We start from the raw sequence: 20246 nt of genomic DNA on the forward strand, positions 1-20246 counted from the left end.
GCTTCTAGGAACCGAACAAGGCTAATCGAGAGACCAGTTTATATGGGAGCTATAACAGGTTGTAGACCGATTTGGACCGTACTTGGCACAGATGTTGGAAGTCATACGGCTTGTATGTGCTCAAGAAGACAAATAAGGAGATCGGTTTTCATGGGAGCTATATCAGGTTATTGACCGATTTGGGCCGTACTTGGCACAGTTATTAGAAGTCATAACAAACACCACATGCAAAATAGGACAAAAATTGCCGATTCCAGGGGCTCAAAAAGTCAAATCAGGAGATCGGTTTATATGGAAGCTATATTTGGTTACATATCTATTTAGACCGTACTTATAACATTGGTTTCAGCCAAATCGGACAATTGCGGCTTCCAGAGGCTCAAGAAGTCAAATCCGGAGATCGGTTTATATGGAAGCTATATCAGGTTGTAGACCGATTTGGACCGTACATGGCACAGATGTTGGAAGTCAAGGTTTGTAAGGGCTCAAGAAGTCAAATAAGGAGATAGGTTTTTATGGGAGCTATATCAGGTTATACACCAATTTTGACCATACTTAAGACATTTATTGTAAATCATAACAGAACACTACGTGCAAAATTTCAGGCAAATCGGACAAAAATTGCGGCTTCCAGAAATCAGTTTATATGGGGGCTATATCCAAATCTGGAACGATATGGCCCATTTTCAACCCCCAGCGACCTAAATCAATATAAAGAATCTGTGCAAAATTTCAAGCAGCTAGCTAAACGCGATCGACCCCTATCGTGATTTCGACTGACTGACGGACGGACATAGCTAGATCGACTTAGAACGTCGAGACGATCAACAATATATATATCTTATAGGGTCTTAGGCCAATATTTCGAGGTGTTACAAACGGAATGACTAGTTTAGTATACCCCCATCCTATGGTGGTTTAAAAATGTAGTGTAACACTTTCAACCTGTTATTATCTTGATTCAACATTTGAATCTATTACTTTGTTAACATTTCCGTAAAAAAAATGTGTATATCATACAAATAATTAATGTGCACACTTGATTTTATTTTATTGCTATTTTTGTACTAAACATTGTTTATCCACAATCAGGAGGAAATACCCAAATGATTATCGAAAGCTTGAATATTTCACTTTGCCTTTTGAGCACAATTCAATTCAAATAAAAACGCCTATATTTATGCTGATTAATGGTGGTCGCACTGAACCCGAAATGGAATGAATTGATCTTAAAAGCAAGTTCAAATTCCTGATAAAAACTTCTGTAAACAATTGGTTTTTGTGCGAACAATGTAGAATTCCGTCATTTCCTGTGATAATTAGGTTGCATTAGCTATAAACAAATGAATAAAACAGATACGGTCTTATTTTAACATATTGGGTTGCCCAAAAAGTAATTGCGGATTTTTTGAAAGAAAGTAAATGCATTTTTAATAAAACTTAGAATGAACTTTAATCAAATATACTTTTTTTACACTTTTTTTCTAAAGCAAGCTAAAAGTAACAGCTGATAACTGGCAGAAGAAAGAATGCAATTACAGAGTCACAAGCTGTGAAAAAATTTGTCAACGCCGACTATATGAAAAATCCGCAATTACTTTTTGGGCAAGCTAATATATTAATGTTTATGGGCATGTTTGCCTGGCATGCAGGGTATCATTTCAAATCAAGTAGACATATTGCAGTCAAGTAATATCTCTCATGATATAGAACTAGTAGCAATTGTTCTTTTAATAGCTAAGTTCAAATATATGCAGTAGTTTAACTGGCGGGGTTACCCTGTTCTTTCTCTTTTCATGGCCGGGTGAATCGAACATGTTTTTGTCAGTGGATGAGATCATTTGCATAGTATACAAGCTGGGCCGGGTCCGCTCAGCTGAGCCTTTTTTTACTTTATATGGATCAAAAGTTACCTTGGAATATTTGTTTTCGACAATTAAAGAGCTTTTAGCGAAATACCATTCTACGAAAATGGTATATCGCTTGACTAAAAGTTTAACAATATAGGTGTCTTTATCTGAATCCCATATGATCTTTATTGGTCTACGAATTTAGGTTTGGATGTAAGATGTACTCCATTCTTAAAATACTTCATTTCAGCCCGATATTCCCATAATGTCTGATTTTGGGGTATTTTCGGGGTGAGGTGGTCCGCAACACACTTCCCCCCCCCCCCTCCCCCACACACATTTGGCCCTGAAAAAATATCAGCATGGTGCTCTTCTCTCAAATACCATTTATTTAAACCCCATATTGCCCTCGGTTTTGAGGGGGAGTTTACAGGATGAGGCGTTCCCCAAACACATGACCCCAAAATTGGTTATCAAATTCGTTTTCTAATCTCAAATACCTTTCATTTGAGCCACATATTGGCAGGGTAGTAAAAATTTCACCCTTTTTGGGCTATTTTGGGAAAGGGGTGATGCCCCAAATACATGGTCCTATATTTGGATATCAAATTCGTATTCTACTCCCAAATACCTTTCAATTGAGCCCCATATTGCGATGGTTAGTAAAAAATTGCTGTTTGTGGGGTATTTTGGGAAAGGGGTACACCCCCGAAAATTGGTCCCGAAAATGGGTATAAATTCTTGCTCTACCCCCCAATACCTTTCATTTAAGCTCCACATTGACGTGGTCAGTAAACACTAAGCCCTGAAAATATATCAGCAATGTGATCTCTTCTCATATATTTGAACCCCATATTGCCATTGGCCTCAAAATTGGATATCAAATTCGATTTCTTATCTCAAATACAATTCACTTAAACCCCTTATTGAAAAAGCCAGGAAATATGTCCGGTTTGGGGTATTGGCTCTAAAAACTATGAAGACTTCCACTATTTTGAAGACCCAAATGATCTTGGTGAGCAAATACGTCCTACTTGGGGGTTGTTATGGTGGTGAGACGTCCCCTAGACAGTTGGTCTTGAATGTTGATGTCAGATTCATAGTGTACTCCCAAATACCCTTTGAGCCCCATATTTCCATAGTCGGCAAAAATGACCGGCTTGGGGGGGTGTTTTGGGGGATGGGCGGCCACTCAGTGAGTTGGCCTTGAAAATATATATCAGATTCGTGTTCCACTTTAAAAACTCTCTTATTTGAGCCTCAGATTCGTGTTCCACTCTAAAAACTCTCTTATTTGAGCCTCATATTGCAATAGTCAGCAAATACTTACTATTTGGGTTGTGTTGTGGGGGTGGGATGATTGATATCAAATTCGAGCTTAACTCCCAAAGACCTTTCATTTGAGCCTCATATTGCTATGGTTGTTAATTTATCCCCTTTGGGGATGTTTTTGGTGAGAGGCGGCCCCCAAACACTTGGTCCCATATTTGGATATCAGATTCTAATTCCACACTCAAATACCTTTTATTTAAGCCCCATATTCCCATGGTCAGTAAATAAGTCATGTTTTGGGGGGTGTTATGGGGAAGGGGTGGACCCCCAGGAATGTGGTCCCACATTTGGATATTAGATTCGTATTCTATTCGCAAATACCTTTCATTTGAGACCCATATCGCCATGGTCGGTAAATATGTCCGATTTAGGGGTGTTTTAGGGCTTGGGGTGGTCCCCCTAGCACTTGGTCCGATAATTGGATATCAGATACGTTTTCTTATCGTAAATACTTTCCATTTGAGTCCCATATTGTCGTGGTTGGTCTAAATATATGTTTGGTAAGTTTTAGGGTGGGGCGGCCCCCCTAGGTATCCCATCCGAAATTTGGATAACAAATTTTTATTTTTAGGGCGTTTCTGAAAAATAGGGTAAGGGGGAGGGTCCGCCCCCCCCCCCCCCCCCCCCCCCCCCTTCAGATATCAAAAAATGTAGTAACCTATTTTCACCACGGGATCATTATGTGAAAATTTCAAGAAAATCGGTTCCGCCGTTTCTGAGTCTATAAGGAACACAAAAACAAACACAAATTGATTTTTATATATAAGATAAGGGAAGGGGGCGGACCCTCCACCGTTACCCCGAAAACACCTCCCAAAATATAAAGTGGACCGATAGGGACAATATGAGAATCAAATGAAAAGTATGCGGGAGTAAATAACGAATCTGGCATGTCGAAGTATAGGGGTCACCCCACCCCACAAAAACGCCCAAAAATGGGCATATTAGCCAATCACGGATATATGGGACTCGGTTTTTTTTGTTCCGTATAGACTGAAAAACGGCAGAACCGATTTTCACGAAATTTTCGCATATTGTGTAGGTTGGTTTGGAAGGAAACATAGGCTATATAATTTTTCGGTATCGGAAGGGGGACGGACCCTCCCCCTTATGCCAAAAACACAACCCAAAATCAAAAGTGGACCGATCGCAGCAATATGGATATCAAATGAAAGGTATTGAAGAGTAGAATACGAATATGGTATTAAAATTTGAGTCTAAGTACCCATCGGACCACCCCAACTCTAACAGACATATTGGACGTTCATTTCAATATAGGGCTCAAATGAAGGGTATTCGGGAGTAGATTTCGAATCTGACATACAAAATCAGATCGAAGTATAGGGGGTCACGCCACCCCTCAAATACGCCATAAGACCCATTTAGACTATATGATACTTGGCTGAACCGATTTTTTTTAAATTTTCATAGATTGTATACATTTGTCTGGTAGGAAACATTGGCTATAGAATTTTTCGATATCATATGGAGGTGGACCCTACACCCACCCAACCCCGAAATACCCTATTAGGAAGTAGATTACGAATATGACGCTTTTCTTCCTAAAGATACGCCAAATTATTATTTGACCCACTATGATAGGACTCAAATGAAAGGTATTTGAGAGTAGAAAACGAATTTGATATTCAATTTTGGAGTCAAATATTTTGGGTTACGCCCTAAATCACCTTCTAAACTGAACTTCATATCCGTTGGGAATAAAGAACAAATTTGACATCTATTTTCAGTGCAAAGTGCCGGTGGCCGCCCCAGCCCCAAAACACCCTCCAAACGGTTCATATTTACCGGCCATGACAATATGGGGCTCAAATTAAAGGGATTTGGAAGTGCAGCATGAATTTGATATCCATATTTGAGTCGAAATGTCTGAGGTGCCATCCCTACCCTAATGAAAACATTAGCCTAAGGAAGAACATTACCACCCGGAACCGAGAAGGGGCATATTTTCACACATCACTGAGTGCTATCCGATTTAAGTTTAACCTCAATAATTAGGGACCTTTTTTATAACCGAATCCAACGGCGTCCCGCAGTGCGACACCTCTTTGAGAAAAAATTTTTAAATGACCATGCATGGCATTGTACCTCGCATATGTCGCCAACATTAAGAGGGGATAAACACCACTTTGTCCGATGTTCTCGCCAGGATTCGAGCGCTAGTCTACAATGGCACGAATTCGATATCCGCATTCGGGGCGAAGTGTTCCCACCCTAAAAAGATATTAGAGAGTTAAAGAAGGCACAGCCCGGGCCCGCTCCCGGTTCGGCTAGTATTGCAATATAATTCAAACTCAAATTTTTAGGAATTATAAGGAGATCTCAGTTTACTTGGATTTATTTCGATATTATGATACACAATTATATTTAAAGCCTTCCATTTTCGCACAACTCCATTGTGGTTTTGTATTATGATCTGCTATACTCGTTATGCTATAAATAAAACAAAAAATAGTTGTTGTTGTTTTCACACATTTAAATACCTATTTTGTGATGGATATTTCTTGTTACCAAACAATGTATGTGCCTTGAAATTCTTGTTGTGTTTTCTTGTACCTGGCAGCCATCTATGTGTTACTCTAATGGTTTTTTTCATTGGATATACCAGCAGTTTTGTACCGCATTTATTTTCTTGTGTGCGTACAAAGTTATGTGCAATAGAGCCACTGGTCTACACGCTCAAATACTCATCCTTTCTCTCTAGTATGAGAGACACAAGAAAATAATTATCGGTCAAGTTACACGAATAACAGTTTGCGGCTATCGAAGTACTTTTGCAATTAAAGAGTTTTTGGTTTTACCACAAAAAGAAGGTTATTTTACCGTAGACGAAGCTGCCAAAGGGTTTACGATGAACAAGGTTAGTTACGTTCAAAAATACTACGTTTATGGTTATCGTTTGATATGTTGAAGCGAAACGTCATATGGTTATAATAAAAGCAAAAATGCGTGATAAAAGTATTTTTATACCCTACACCATTACTGTGGTACAGGGTATTATAACTTAGTGAATTAGTTTGTAACACCCAAAAGGAATGGAGATAGACCCATTGATAAGTATAACGATCGACTCAGAATCATTTTCTGATTCGATTTAGCTATGTCCGTCTGTCTGTCCATATTAATTTGTGTACAAACTACAGGTCGCAATTTTCATCCGATCGTCTTCAAATTTGCTATGGGCGTGTTTTTCGGTCTAGATACTAAGCCTATTGAAATTGGACAAAATCGGTTCAGATTTGGATATAGCTCGAATATATATATGTTCGTCGGATTTGCAGTAATACTGCATGGTCAATTATTAACCGACTTTTTCGAAATTTGGCAGGAAGGATTTTCTTATAACTCCCGACATTACAGGTAAATTTCATAGAAATCGGTTCAGATTTGGATATAACTTCCATATATATGTTCGTTTGCTACGCGATTCTCCCGAAATTTGTCAGGAAGGATTTTCTATTGACTCTCGACATTACTGGTGAATTACATGGAAATCGGTTTGTATTATTTACAACTCCCATATATCTGTTCGTCAGATTTTGGATCATTTTCAATAATGCTGTCATTTGTCAACCATAGTTATTACAGTTTGAACATATTTATACTCGCCGAGGTCCATCAAAAATGGTTCAGAATTGGATATAGCTCTCACATTGTACTTATAGGGTAGGTGTAGGGTATTCTACAGTCGGCACCGCCCGACTTTTGGCCCATCCTTACTGGTTTTGTCTTAAAAATTTCGCAAACGTTTTATTTTTTTTTTGCGTGTGCTTGCCAACGTTTTTAAAAGTCATAACAGAACATCAAATTTTCGATAAATCAGATAAGAATTGCATTTCCCAGGTTATCAAAATGACAAAACTCTTCAAATATCAATATTACTTCATAGTCCTTCATTGATGTGTTTTGCTTAGGCGATTGACTTGCAAACCAGATTTAAAAACAACCTGTCTTCTTCCCACATATAATTTCCAATATTATGAATTTTATTTTAAACCCTCCACTTTTCTTCTAAGATTTATTTGGATTTCTCTTGTTTTAGTTAAAGGACGCGAATGTACAGCACATGAGGATTGTGCAGCGATAGAGAAATCAAGTTGTGTTCGAGATCCAGACGACTATAAAATGCGCTGTTTATGCGGAAATGATTCGCCACCCAACAACGGACTATGTCCTGACACACTCAAAGGTAAGGAATGTATGAATGTGATTATTTCATGTCCTATTCTTAGCATTCACATCATGCACTCACGCTGCAGAGGTGTTTGCAGACGTGTAATTAAATGCACATTTAAGAAATTTTGAACAAACATTTCTCTCATGGAGGTGACTTATTTGCCAAGCACTTCAAGCAACAATGTCGTGTACATTCATCAAAAGTGCATGCAAAGTATTGAGAAATATGAACAAAAGTTGCACACCAGCAGTGCGACATTTGTTAACAAGATCCCGGTTGACAGGTTTTTAATTTGGGTACATATTCATAAATGTGTGCCAAAAAAAAAAAAAAACCGAAAAAAAGGGGAGGAAATTAAAAATTGAAAAAAGCACAAAACGCACTTTCAGTGACATTCAAAGAATGTTCAAGTGCACAATTTTGATGCGTTTTTTTGCATTAATGATTAGTTTGTATCGGAATAGTGGAGGATAGTAAGGAGAGTTCGAGGACTTGTTGAGCCCTGTTTCAAAACAAAAGCGTGCTCTACACCGTACTCAATAGTCTTTGGATATGTAGGGCACCTTAATCAATTTGACAAAGGTGTTGATTAAGAAACATGGCATATCAGAAATCATGATCCATTAAGCCAATCAAAATGTTTTGAGTAACAAGTATAAAGGCGTTAAGTTCGGCCGGCCAAACTTTGGATACCCACCACCTCGGGTATATATATAAACCACCTTTCATCAAAATCCGGTGAAAATTACATACCTTATGTCCCATAGCAGTTATATCGAAATGCGTTCCGATTCGGACCAAATACTAATAAGTACAAATCATTGTTTAATTGTGTATAACAAAATATTGGTCTTTTTAGTGGATATATCTAAAAATAAACCGATCTGAACCATATACGACACGGTTGTCGAAAAGCCTTACAAAAGTCACTGTGTCAAATTTCAGTGAAATCGGATTATAAATGCGCCTTTTATGGGGCCAAGTCTTTAAATCGAGATATCGGTCTATATGGGAACTATATCCAAATGTGGACCCATTTGGGCCAATTGCAGAAAAATGTCGAAGAGCCTAACACAACGCACTGTCCCAAATTTCAGCAAAATCGGATAATAAATGTGGCTTTTATAGGCCTAAAACTTTAAATCGGAGGATCGGTCTATATGGCAGCCATGTTCAAATCTGAACTGATCTGTGCCATATTGCAGAAGTATGTCAAGGGGTTTAACGTAACTCACTGTCCCAAATTTCGGCGACATCGGAAAATAAATGCGTCAATTATGGGCCCAAAACCTTATATCGAGAGATCGCTCTATATGACAGCTATATCCAAATCTGGACCGATCTGGGCCATATTGCAGAAGTGTATCGAGGGGCTTAACATAACTCACTGTCCCAAATTTCGGCGACATCGGAAAATAAATGCGTCAATTATGGTCCCAAAACCTTAAATCGAGAGATCGGTCTATAACAGCTATATCCAAATCTGGACCGATCTGGGCCAAATTTGAAGAAAAATGTCGAAGGGCCTTATACAATTCACTGTCACTCAATTTCAGCAAAATCGGATAAGAAATGTGGCTTTTATGGGCCCAAGACCCTAAATCGCCGGATCGGTCTAAATGGGGGCTATATCAAGATATAATCCGATATAGCCCATCTTCGAACTTAACCTGCTTATGGACAAAAAAAGAATCTGGGCAAAGTTTCAGCTCAATATCTCTATTTTTAAAGACTGTAGCGTGATTTCAACAGACAGACGGATGGACATAGCTAGATCGTCTTAGATTGGCATACGTGGAGCGATGAGGATCACGCTCACTAGAGCACTGGAGACTATTCTAAATATCCGACCCATTGATATGCAGATTAAGTGTGTGACAGCCACTGCGACTGTGATACTTAAGGCGACGGGAGAATGATTGGAGGATAGGAGCAGGTCATACCATCGTGGTACAATCGAGGCGACTATAGGAAACCAGGATGGATTAGAAGAGGTTTCCGATCGGATATCTGAGATAATACTTGAGGTCGAGTGCGAAACACTGCTGTCAGGCGTACAGTGTTTGGTTGAGGGAACTCTGATATTGTCATCTGGAAGATCATGTTACACGGATGGATCAAAGCTAGAGGACATTAGTGGGAACCCAAGTACTGAAATCTGTTTTCAAATGCCTGACTATAATACGATCCTGCAGGCAGAGATCCGGGCGATCACAAAATGCGTTAGGTGGTGTGGTGTTCACACGAGGACGACGAGTGTGAACATCTTTACGGACCGTTAACTGACCATTAGAGCAATAACAACCAGGACGGCAAGGTCACGAACCCGTTTGGAGTATCAGAAGAAGATTAACGCCTTCTCTGAAGATGGCACGATCCGCATCGTCTGGTTGCCGGGGGAATGAAAGAGCACACGATTCGGCGGTGCAGGCCAGAGGACTGCCGCCAATAAACTTGGTTGACCCGAAGCTTTTAGGGTCGACGCAAGTTAAGGGCGTGGTGGACGAACACGCATGTAAAACTGTGGAACAGAGAAACGGTCTTCAACTATGGGGAGATCCGGATCTTGAAAAGACGAGGCTATTACCGAAAGGAAGTAAGACGGAAATCAGTATAGTTTTCGGTATCATAACCAGACACAGGACTACGGGCTCACTTTTTCAAAATCAGTGGGGAAGATGATGAGACATTGCAGGATTTCCTTTGTCATTGCCCAGCTTTTGCGCCTAACAGACACCGGCACTTAGGTGGGGACACAATACCAGACATGAACCAACTTAGGGGCGTGGTGTGGAACACAACTAGGAATTCAGTAAGTAGCATGGAATTCCTCGCGTAGGTGTTCTTTTTATACCCTCCACCATAGGATGAGGGTATACTAATTTCGTCATTCTGTTTGCAACACTTCGAAATATGCGTCTGAGACTTCATAAATATATATAGTCTTGATCGTCATGGCATTTTAAGTAGATCTAGCCATGTCCGTCCGTCCGTCTGTCTGTCGAAAGCACGATAACTTTCGAAGGAGTAAAGCTAGCCTCTTGACATTTTGCACAAATTCTTATTAGTGTAGGTCGGCCCGGCCGAATCTTATTTTTATACCCCAGGAAGGTATAAAAATTTTGTCTTTGAGCTCATGTTAGCTTTTGCACAAATTTCAAATTTAAAATTTCTTTAATCAAATTTCCCGCTGTTAACTGAAAATTCATTTTCGAGCCACTTTTAAAGCTATTGCTTTATTTAATTTTAATATTTATAAACGGAAATGGAGTTTGTTAGACTCTAACAATCTCTAACCTTGTTTGTCACTGTGTTCAGTCAAACAAAGGCCGTTACAAGCCAAAGGTAAAAGAAACGAATGCGTGTTAACTCAATTTCATTCATTTCTTACAACAATACAGCCAAAGGATTATGATGTTCATTCAAAAGGAACCCTAACCTTAACATAGCCTTAGAATTCAGTTGTTAACAAAATATCATAAAAAAATGGCGAGGTAAAACTAAAATACTGCCAATAAAAAAAAAAAATTCAAAATCATTGGCAAGGAGAAAGATTTTTCGTTGAGCACGAGATGAATAGAAACATGAATGAATGCCACATACAATAATTCGATCGACTGTTAGGGGCAGAAAAACTTTAATTTTATTAAATCAATGGAGCTATTATGTTATTTTATTTATTTTTTTTTTTCTATACATCAGGACTTCGCCACAAATGCAACAGCAGCCATGAGTGTGAAGACGGTCTAATATGCACCTACGAGAATACAAACAGAACCATTGGAGTCGCCAAGTTTATGTCTTCGAAAGCAAAACTGTGTCTGTGTGATAACGAAAATGGATACTTTGAAGATGTACACCATGATATATGTAGTGGAGGTAAGTAGCACAAAGAGGTATATTAGACTGTATCGAATAAACAATTTGAAACAAGTAAATATATACCCACTACCTCGGGTATATATGTGTAAACCACCTTTCGTCACAATCCTGCGGGGCATAAGGTATGCATTCCTTATGCCCCCAAATAGTAGCTATATCTAAAAACAAGTAAAAGCGTGCTAAGTTCGCCCGGGCCAAATCTTACATACCCTCCACCATGGATCGCATTTGCCGAGTTTTTCTCCCGGCATCTCTTCTTAGGCAAAAAAGGATATAAGAAAAGATTTGCTCTGCTATTATTATATTATTACATGTTGGAGACCTATGTAAAATGTCAGCCAATTCGAATAAGAATTGCGCCCTTTGGGGGCTCAAGAAGTAAAATAGAGAGATCGATTTATATGGGAACTGTATCGGGCTATAGACCGATTCAGATCATAATAAACACGTATGTTGATGGTCATGAGAGGATCCGAAGTACATAATTTCAGGCAAATCGGATAATAATTGCGACCTCTAGAGACTCAAGAATTCAAGATCCCAGATCGGTTTATATGGCAGCTATATCAGGTTATGGACCGAAATGAACCATACTCGGCACAGTTATTGGATATCATAACAAAACACGTCGTGCAAAATTTCATTCCAATCGGACAAGAATTGCGCACTCTAGAAGCTCAAGAAGTCAAGACCAAGATCGGTTGATATGGCAGCTATATCATGTTATGGACCGATTTGAACCATACGTGGCACAGTTATTGGATATCATAACAAAACACGTCGTGCAAAATTTCATTCCAATCGGACAAGAATTGCGCACTCTAGAAGCTCAAGAAGTCAAGACCCAAGATCGGTTGATATGGCAGCTATATCAGGTTATGGACCGAAATGAACCATACTCGGCACAGTTATTGGATATCATAACAAAACACGTCGTGGGAAATTTCATTCCAATCGGACAAGAATTGCGCACTCTAGAAGCTCAAGAAGTCAAGACCCAAGATCGGTTGATATGGCAGCTATATCATGTTATGGACCGATTTGAACCATACGTGGCACAGTTATTGGATATCATAACAAAACACGTCGTGCAAAATTTCATTCCAATCGGACAAGAATTGCGCACTCTAGAAGCTCAAGAAGTCAAGACCCAAGATCGGTTGATATGGCAGCTATATCAGGTTATAGACCGATTTGAACCATACTTGGCACAGTTGTTGGATATCATAACAAAACACGTCGTGGGAAATTTCATTCCAATCGGATAAAAATTGCGCACTCTAGAGGCTCAAGAAGTCAACACCCAAGATCGGTTTATATGGCAGCTATATCAGGTTATGAACCGATTTGAACCATACTTGGCACAGTTATTGGGTATCATAACAAAACACGTCGTGCAAAATTTCATTCCAATCGGATAAGAATTGCGCACTCTAGACGCTCAAGAAGTCAAGACCCAAGATCGGTTTATATGGCAGCTATATCAAAACATGGACCGATATGGCCCATTTACAATACCAACCGACCTACACTAATAAGAAGTATTTGTGCAAATTTTCAAGCGGCTAGCTTTACTCCTTCGGAAGTTAGCGTGCGTCGACAGACAGACAGACGGACGGACGAACAGACGGACGGACATGGCTAGATCGACATAAAATGTCACAACGATCAAGAATATATATACTTTATGGGGTCTCAGACGAATATTTCGAGTAGTTACAAACAGAATGACGAAATTAGTATACCCCCCATCTTATGGTGGAGGGTATAATAAACCGTTCTGAAGGGATGTCGAAAAGCCTAACAAAATCGGACAATAATTGCACCTTTTATGGCCCCAAAACCTTAAATCGAGGGATCGGTCTATATGGCAGCTAAATTCAAATCTGAACCGATCTGAGCCAAATTGAAGGAGGATGTCGAAGGACCTAACACAACCCACTGTCTCAAATTTCGCGACATTGGACAATAACTGCGCCTTTTATGGGCACAAGACCTTAAATCGAGAGATCGGTCTATATGAAAGCTATATCCAAATCTGGACCGATCTGGGCCAAATTGAAGAAGGATGTCGAGTGGACTAATACAACTCACAGTCTTAAATTTCAGCAAAATCGGATAATGTATATGGCTTTTATGGGCCTAAGACCCCAAATCGGTGGATCGGTCTGTATGGCTGATATATCCAAATCTGGGCCGATTTGGGCCAAATTGAAAAAGGATGTCGAAGAGCCTAACAAAACTCACTGTCCCAAATTTTGGCAAAATCGGACAATAACTGCGCCTTTTATGGGTCCAAAACCTTAAATCGGGATATCGGTCTATATGGCAGCTATATCCTAATCTAGACCGATCTGTGCCACATTGCAGAAGTAAAGGGTGATTTTTTTGAGGTTAGGATTTTCATGCATTAGTATTTGACAGATCACGTGGGATTTCAGACATGGTGTCAAAGAGAAAGATGCTCAGTATGCTTTGACATTTCATCATGAATAGACTTACTAACGAGCAACGCTTGCAAATCATTGAATTTTATTACCAAAATCAGTGTTCGGTTCGAAATGTGTTCAAATTTTGACAAATTTTGTTCAGCGATGAGGCTCATTTCTGGTTGAATGGCTACGTAAATAAGCAAAATTGCCGCATTTGGAGTGAAGAGCAACCAGAAGCCGTTCAAGAACTGCCCATGCATCCCGAAAAATGCACTGTTTGGTGTGGTTTGTACGCTGGTGGAATCATTGGACCGTATTTTTTCAAAGATGCTGTTGGACGCAACGTTACGGTGAATGAACACATTTCGAACCGAACACTGATTTTGGTAATAAAATTCAATGATTTGCAAGCGTTGCTCGTTAGTAAGTCTATTCATGATGAAATGTCAAAGCATACTGAGCATCTTTCTCTTTGACACCATGTCTGAAATCCCACGTGATCTGTCAAATACTAATGCATGAAAATCCTAACCTCAAAAAAATCACCCTTTATATCGAGGGGCTTAACACAACTCACTGTCACAACTCGGCGACATCGGACGATAAATGCGCCAATTATGGGCCCAAGACCTTAAGTAGAGATATCGGTCTATATGGCAGCTATATTCAAATCTGAACCGATCTCGGCCAAATTTAAAAAGGATGTCGAGGGGTCTAACACAACTCACTGTCAAAAATGTCAACAAAATCGGGTAATAAATGTGGCTTTTATGGGCATAAGACCCTAAATCGGCGGATTGGTGTATATGGCAGCTATGGGTTGCCCAAAAAGTAATTGCGGATTTTTTAAAAGAAAGTAAATGCATTTTTAATAAAACTTAGAATGAACTTTAATCAAATATACTTTTTTTACACTTTTTTCTAAAGCAAGCTAAAAGTAACAGCTGATAACTGACAGAAGAAAGAATGCAATTACAGTCAAATTTGTCAACGCCGACTATATAACTACTATATTAATGCAATTACAGAGTCACAAGCTGTGAAAAAATTTGTCAACGCCGACTATTTGAAAAATCCGCAATTACTTTTTGGGCAACCCAATACTATGGTCTCCAATATTCAGTTCAATTATGATCCGAAATGAACCATAACTTGATATTGTTCCAATAACATAGCAATTCTTTTCTTTTGTCCTTTGTTTGCCTAAATAGAGATACAGTGGAAAGAGCTCGACAAATGCGATCTATGGTGGAGGGTATATAAGATTCGGCCGGCCGAACTTATCACACTTTTACTTGTTTTTATAATTTTTTTTAATAAAAAATCATTTATTTCCTTTTTCATTAATATTTATGCTTATGTTTTCTCCTTTTCAGCTGCACTACAGGCCTTAAGTGATGTGGTGATATCGATTATGACTTCAGTGATGCCACTTCTTGTGTACTCGTGCTTAAAGAACCACTTCTAAAACCAGGCCAGCGAAGAACACAGCATTTTCTAAAAATAATTCTAATGTAGAGTATTTCTTTTTTGGGCACATAAGAACAAAACATTAATTTCTTTTCCAATTAAAAACAAATTATACAAACATAAGTACTTATATACAAAATTGTACCAATGTAGTTTAGAAATTTCGTCAATTATTCATAAAAAAAAATCTATAGAAAATTTGCAAAATCACTTAGATCCAAAAATTGTTATCCAATATACTTTTGTCGAACTGAATTATAATTTTTTCTCTTTTCGTTTTGTTGTAATAACACCCTGTAAGCTTAGACAAAGAAAAAGGCCTTATGCTAAATAAAATTACTTAAAATTTACCAGCACTCCCAAACCCCTACATCTGTGATTGCCATTTGTATTATTTAAAAAAATAAAAAAAACAAAACAAAATAAAAATACTGACAACAAATAACTAAAGGAAAATTCATGCGGCTCTGCAGATATTGATCGCTCATTCGTAATTTCATTTATTATTTAAATACATAAATAAATATGCAATTAATCAGGAAAATAAATTTAAAACATTGAGCATTCTTAACATTCTTAAAAAATCAACATAAACTTTAATTAGTTTAAGATTAATCTAGTTTCCAATGATAAGTATGTTTCACCAAATTACTTCCATAAAATTACTTCTATCCACCCAAGCACCTCCATGAAGTAGAGACAAAAAAGATAAGAATTTAGATGCAAAGGCTAGCTAATGTTTACTAGGCTAAATAATACAATCTTCCTCCAAAAATCTTAAAGTGTGTATCATTAGATTAAAAATATCTCCACGCTCTTAAAAATTCCTCCGCGCTCAAAAAAAAAAAAAAAACGGTAAACACAAGGTGCCTAACATTATGAGGGATTCCATTGCATGTTCTGCCATAGAGACTTCTTCTTCTATTATACTATTTCGTCCTCAGTGGGATGTGATGGACTTTTGATATTTCGTCCACCAGATGACAGCGATAGCTTTTTAGCCATTTCAAAATGTTGGATTTAAAGTTCAATTACCTGTTCACCTTTAAATAGAGACAGAGAAAATCACAACTTTGCCTAGACCATTTTCGTCAGCCCGCTTTGGTGTACTAAGAGCTCCCTGAAGAATGTCTCTAAAAGTGGTGGTCTCCCTAACCGCACCACTTACTTACAGAGGCACTTTGACGATACAATTGTTCCCCCATAGCTGAGTTCGCAACGAGCTCGGATCGGGGATAAATTGCTATCAGAGGTATCACAATGAAAACAAGTAAAAGCGTGCTAAGTTCGGCCGGGCCGAATCTTATATACCCTCCACCATGGATCGCATTTGTCGAGTTCTTTTCCCGGCATCTCTTCTTGGGCAAAAAAAGGGATATAAGAAAAGATTTGCTCTTGTATTAGAGCGATATCAAGATATGGTCCGGTTTGGACCACAATTAAATTATATGTTGGAGACCTGTGTAAATGTCAGCCAATTCGAATAAGAATTGCGCCCTTTGGGGGCTAATGAAGTAAAAAATAAATCAAAACATGAACCGATATGGCCCATTTACAATACCAACCAACCTACACTAATAAGAAGTATTTGTGCAAAATTTCAAGAGGCTAGCTTTACTCCTTCGGAAGTTAGCGTGCTTTCGGCAGACAGACGGACGGACGGACGGACAGACGGACGGACATGACTAGATCGACATAAAATTTCACGACGATCAAGAATATATATACTTTATGGGGTCTCAGTCGAATATTTAGACTAGTTACAAACAGAAGGGTATAAAAATAATTTCTAAGTGAGTCTGATTCAGACTGCCACTATAACCTAACCAAAGGTCAGAGTCAGGATGACAATATAAGGTCATGAGAGCAAACCCCCAAAATAGTTTCGAGTTCTTATATCAAACTTTTTTAATGATTCTTTTAATATAAACTGACCTGGCATATATTCGAGATATATCGGGATATTCGAGATATATCCCGAACTCAATATTCAATATAATATATCTTTTACATCACCGATAGCAGTGTGAATTGAACCTCATTTTACTAAAAAAGTTTACTTCATTGTAAACCATAAGCACAGGAGCCAAAAAAAAACCTTCTAGTTCCTACCGCCCGATAACTACCGAATGGTAATATCTGCTAAAATAGCCAAGTCCTATAAGAAATAACAACGTAAAATTCAACTTCTTCTTCTATCCCGCATACGACAGGCACACAGCAGATGTTCTAGAGTTCTTCTTACTCTATGACCTAGCTGCTTCTGCAGAAATCTTTACTTGTGACCTTATAAACATGCAATACATGCAACAACGACTTGTTATGAGGGACACAAAGGTCTAGCTCTCGACTTTTGCGAAATAAAATTTGCCCACATAATAATAAAGCGTTTACGGCCTCGAATTCGTGAATAACTGTCATCCCTTACCCTTCTGGCCTTATCTGGAAGAATTAATATACATATCGCTATAGGCATAAACACAACTTCCAGTTTTCCTGAAATACGCGAAGCAGTTCGTAGTCTTGCAAGCTCGTCTGCTCTACAATTTCCTGGGACGCGACACCTATAAACGGTCTGCTGCAGTTGAGGGCGGTTTTTATACCCTACACCACTACAGTGGTGCATTTGGATACAACGTCAAGAAGGAGAAGAGATCCATTGATAAGTATATCGATCGACTCAGAATCACTTTCTAATGAAATTTTGCACATAGAGTTCTCTTGTGAATTTTAAATCTTTCGGTGAATTTCATAAAAATCAGTTCAGATTTAGATAAGCTCCCATACATACGTATCCCAATTTTTATACCCTCCACCATAGGATGGGGGTATACTAATTTCGTCATTCTGTTTGTAACTCCTCGAAATATTCGTCTTAGACCCTATAAAGTATATATATTCTTTATCATCATGACATTTTAAGTCGCTCTAGCCATGTCCGCACGTCTGTCCATCGGTCCGTCTGTCGGTCGAAAGCACGCAAACTTTCGAAAGAGTAAATGGGATTGTAAATGGGCTATATCGGTCCATGTTTTGATATAGCTGCCATATAAACCGATCTTGAGCCTTGACTCCTTGAGCCTCTAGAGGGCCCAATTCTTATCCGATTTAGCTGAAATTTTGCAGGTGGTGTTTTGATACCACTTCAAACAACTGTGCTAAGTATGGTTGAATCAGTCTATAACCTGATATAGCTATCATATAAACCGATCTTGGATCTAGACTTCTTGAGCCTCTAGAAGGCGCAATTCCTATCCGATTGGCTGATATTTTGCATGAGGTGTTCTGTTATAACTTCCAACAACTGTGCCAAATATGGTTCAAATCGAATTATAACCTGATATAGCTGCCACATAAACCGATCTTGAGCCTTGACTCCTTGAGCCTCTAGAGGACCCAATTCTTATCCGATTTAGCTGAAATTTTGCAGGTGGTGTTTTGATACTACTTCAAACAACTGTGCTAAGTATGGTTGAATCAGTCTATAACCTGATATAGCCATCATATAAACCGATCTTGGATCTAGACTTCTTGAGCCTCTAGAAGGCGCAATTCCTATCCGATTTGGCTGATATTTTGCATGAGGTGTTCTGTTATAACTTCCAACAACTGTGCCAAATATGGTTCAAATCGAATTATAACCTGATATAGCTGCCATATAAACCAATCTTGAATCTTGACTTCTTGAGCTTCTTGAGGGCGCAATTCTTATCCGATTAGGCAGAAATTTGGCTGAAAATTGGCATGGTGTGTTTTGATATTACTTTCAACAACTGTGCCAATTATGGTTCAAACCGGTCCATAACCTTAGATAGCTGTCGTATAAACCATTCTGGGATCTTGACTTCTTGAGCCTCTAGAGGGCGCAATTATTATCCTATTTGGCTGAAATTTTGTACAACGGCTTCTCCTAAGACCTTCAATGTATTTGTCAAACGTGGTCTTAATCGTTCTATAGCCTGATACAGCTCCCCTATAAACTGATCTCACTATTTTACTTTTTGAGACCATAAGGGCCGCAATTCTTATTCGATTTGGCTAAAATTTTGCACAATGATTACTACCATGGTCTCCAATATTCAGTTCAATTATGTTCCGAATCGGATCATAACTGGGTATAAAGCTCCATAAGCATAGCAATTCTTTTCTTTTATCGTTTGTTTACCTAAACAGGGATACCCGGAAAAGAACTCGACAAATGTTAATGTCATTGAAGGGGTTTCGCGTCTAACACACATCGGCATTTAGGTGAAGACACAATACCAGACATGAACCGACTTTGGGTCGTGGTATGGAGACAATTAGGGGTTTTGACTTAGATGTTATTTTTGAAAGTTAATTTACCTGGAACTATGCACAGATTCTTCTTTTTTGTCCATAGTGAGATTACGATTGAAGATGGGCTTTATAGGACTTTATCTTGATATAGCACCCCATTTAAACCATTCTGCCGATTCAAGGTCTTATGCCCATTAAAATCACATTTATTATCCTATTTTGCTGAAATTTGAGACAGTGAGTAGTGTTAGTCATCCCGGCGTCATTGTTCAATACGACTCAGATCGTTTGTGAGTTGGATATAGCTGTCATATAGACCGATCTCCCGACTTAAGCTATTGGGCTCATAAAAGACTCATTTATTGTCCGATTTCGCTGAAATTTAGGACAGTTAGTTGTGTTTTCCTTCTATAAGATGGCCCAGATCGATCCAGCTTTTGATATATCTGCCATATAGACCGATCTTTCGATTACAGGTATTGGCCCCATAAAAGGTTAATTTATTATCGGATTTCGCTGAAATTTGTGACAGTGACTTGTGTTAGGCTTTTCGACATCCGTGTTCTATATGAATCAGATAGGTGTATATTTGGATATAACTGTCAAAAAGAAGTGTTTTCAACCGACGGATGGAATTGGTTAGATGGACTAAAACTTCAAGACGATCAAGAATATATGTACTTAGATCAATATATGGAGGTGTTACCAACGGAATGGAAAAGGTAGTAATCCATCATCCTTTGGTGCAGGGTATAAAAATTACTTATGGGAGTTATGGTTTTCGCACATTCAAATACCTACTTTGAG

General features: G+C 38.6%; 1 protein-coding gene across 1 annotated transcript in view; it reads left to right on the forward strand.

The window, feature by feature from the left end:
- Positions 1-15531, forward strand: part of LOC106089791 (uncharacterized) — a 41985-nt gene extending 26454 nt beyond the window's left edge. The window contains exons 2-4 of the mRNA XM_059362730.1: positions 7243-7389; positions 11080-11256; positions 15068-15531. Coding sequence (XP_059218713.1) covers positions 7243-7389; positions 11080-11256; positions 15068-15159 — 416 coding nt within the window. The 3' untranslated portion in view covers positions 15160-15531. The remainder of the gene's footprint in view (positions 1-7242; positions 7390-11079; positions 11257-15067) is intronic.
- The last annotated feature ends 4715 nt before the right edge of the window (positions 15532-20246 follow it).

This window comes from Stomoxys calcitrans, chromosome 2 (genome assembly GCF_963082655.1).
Source record: "Stomoxys calcitrans chromosome 2, idStoCalc2.1, whole genome shotgun sequence".
Classification (NCBI taxonomy): Eukaryota; Metazoa; Arthropoda; class Insecta; order Diptera; family Muscidae; genus Stomoxys; species Stomoxys calcitrans.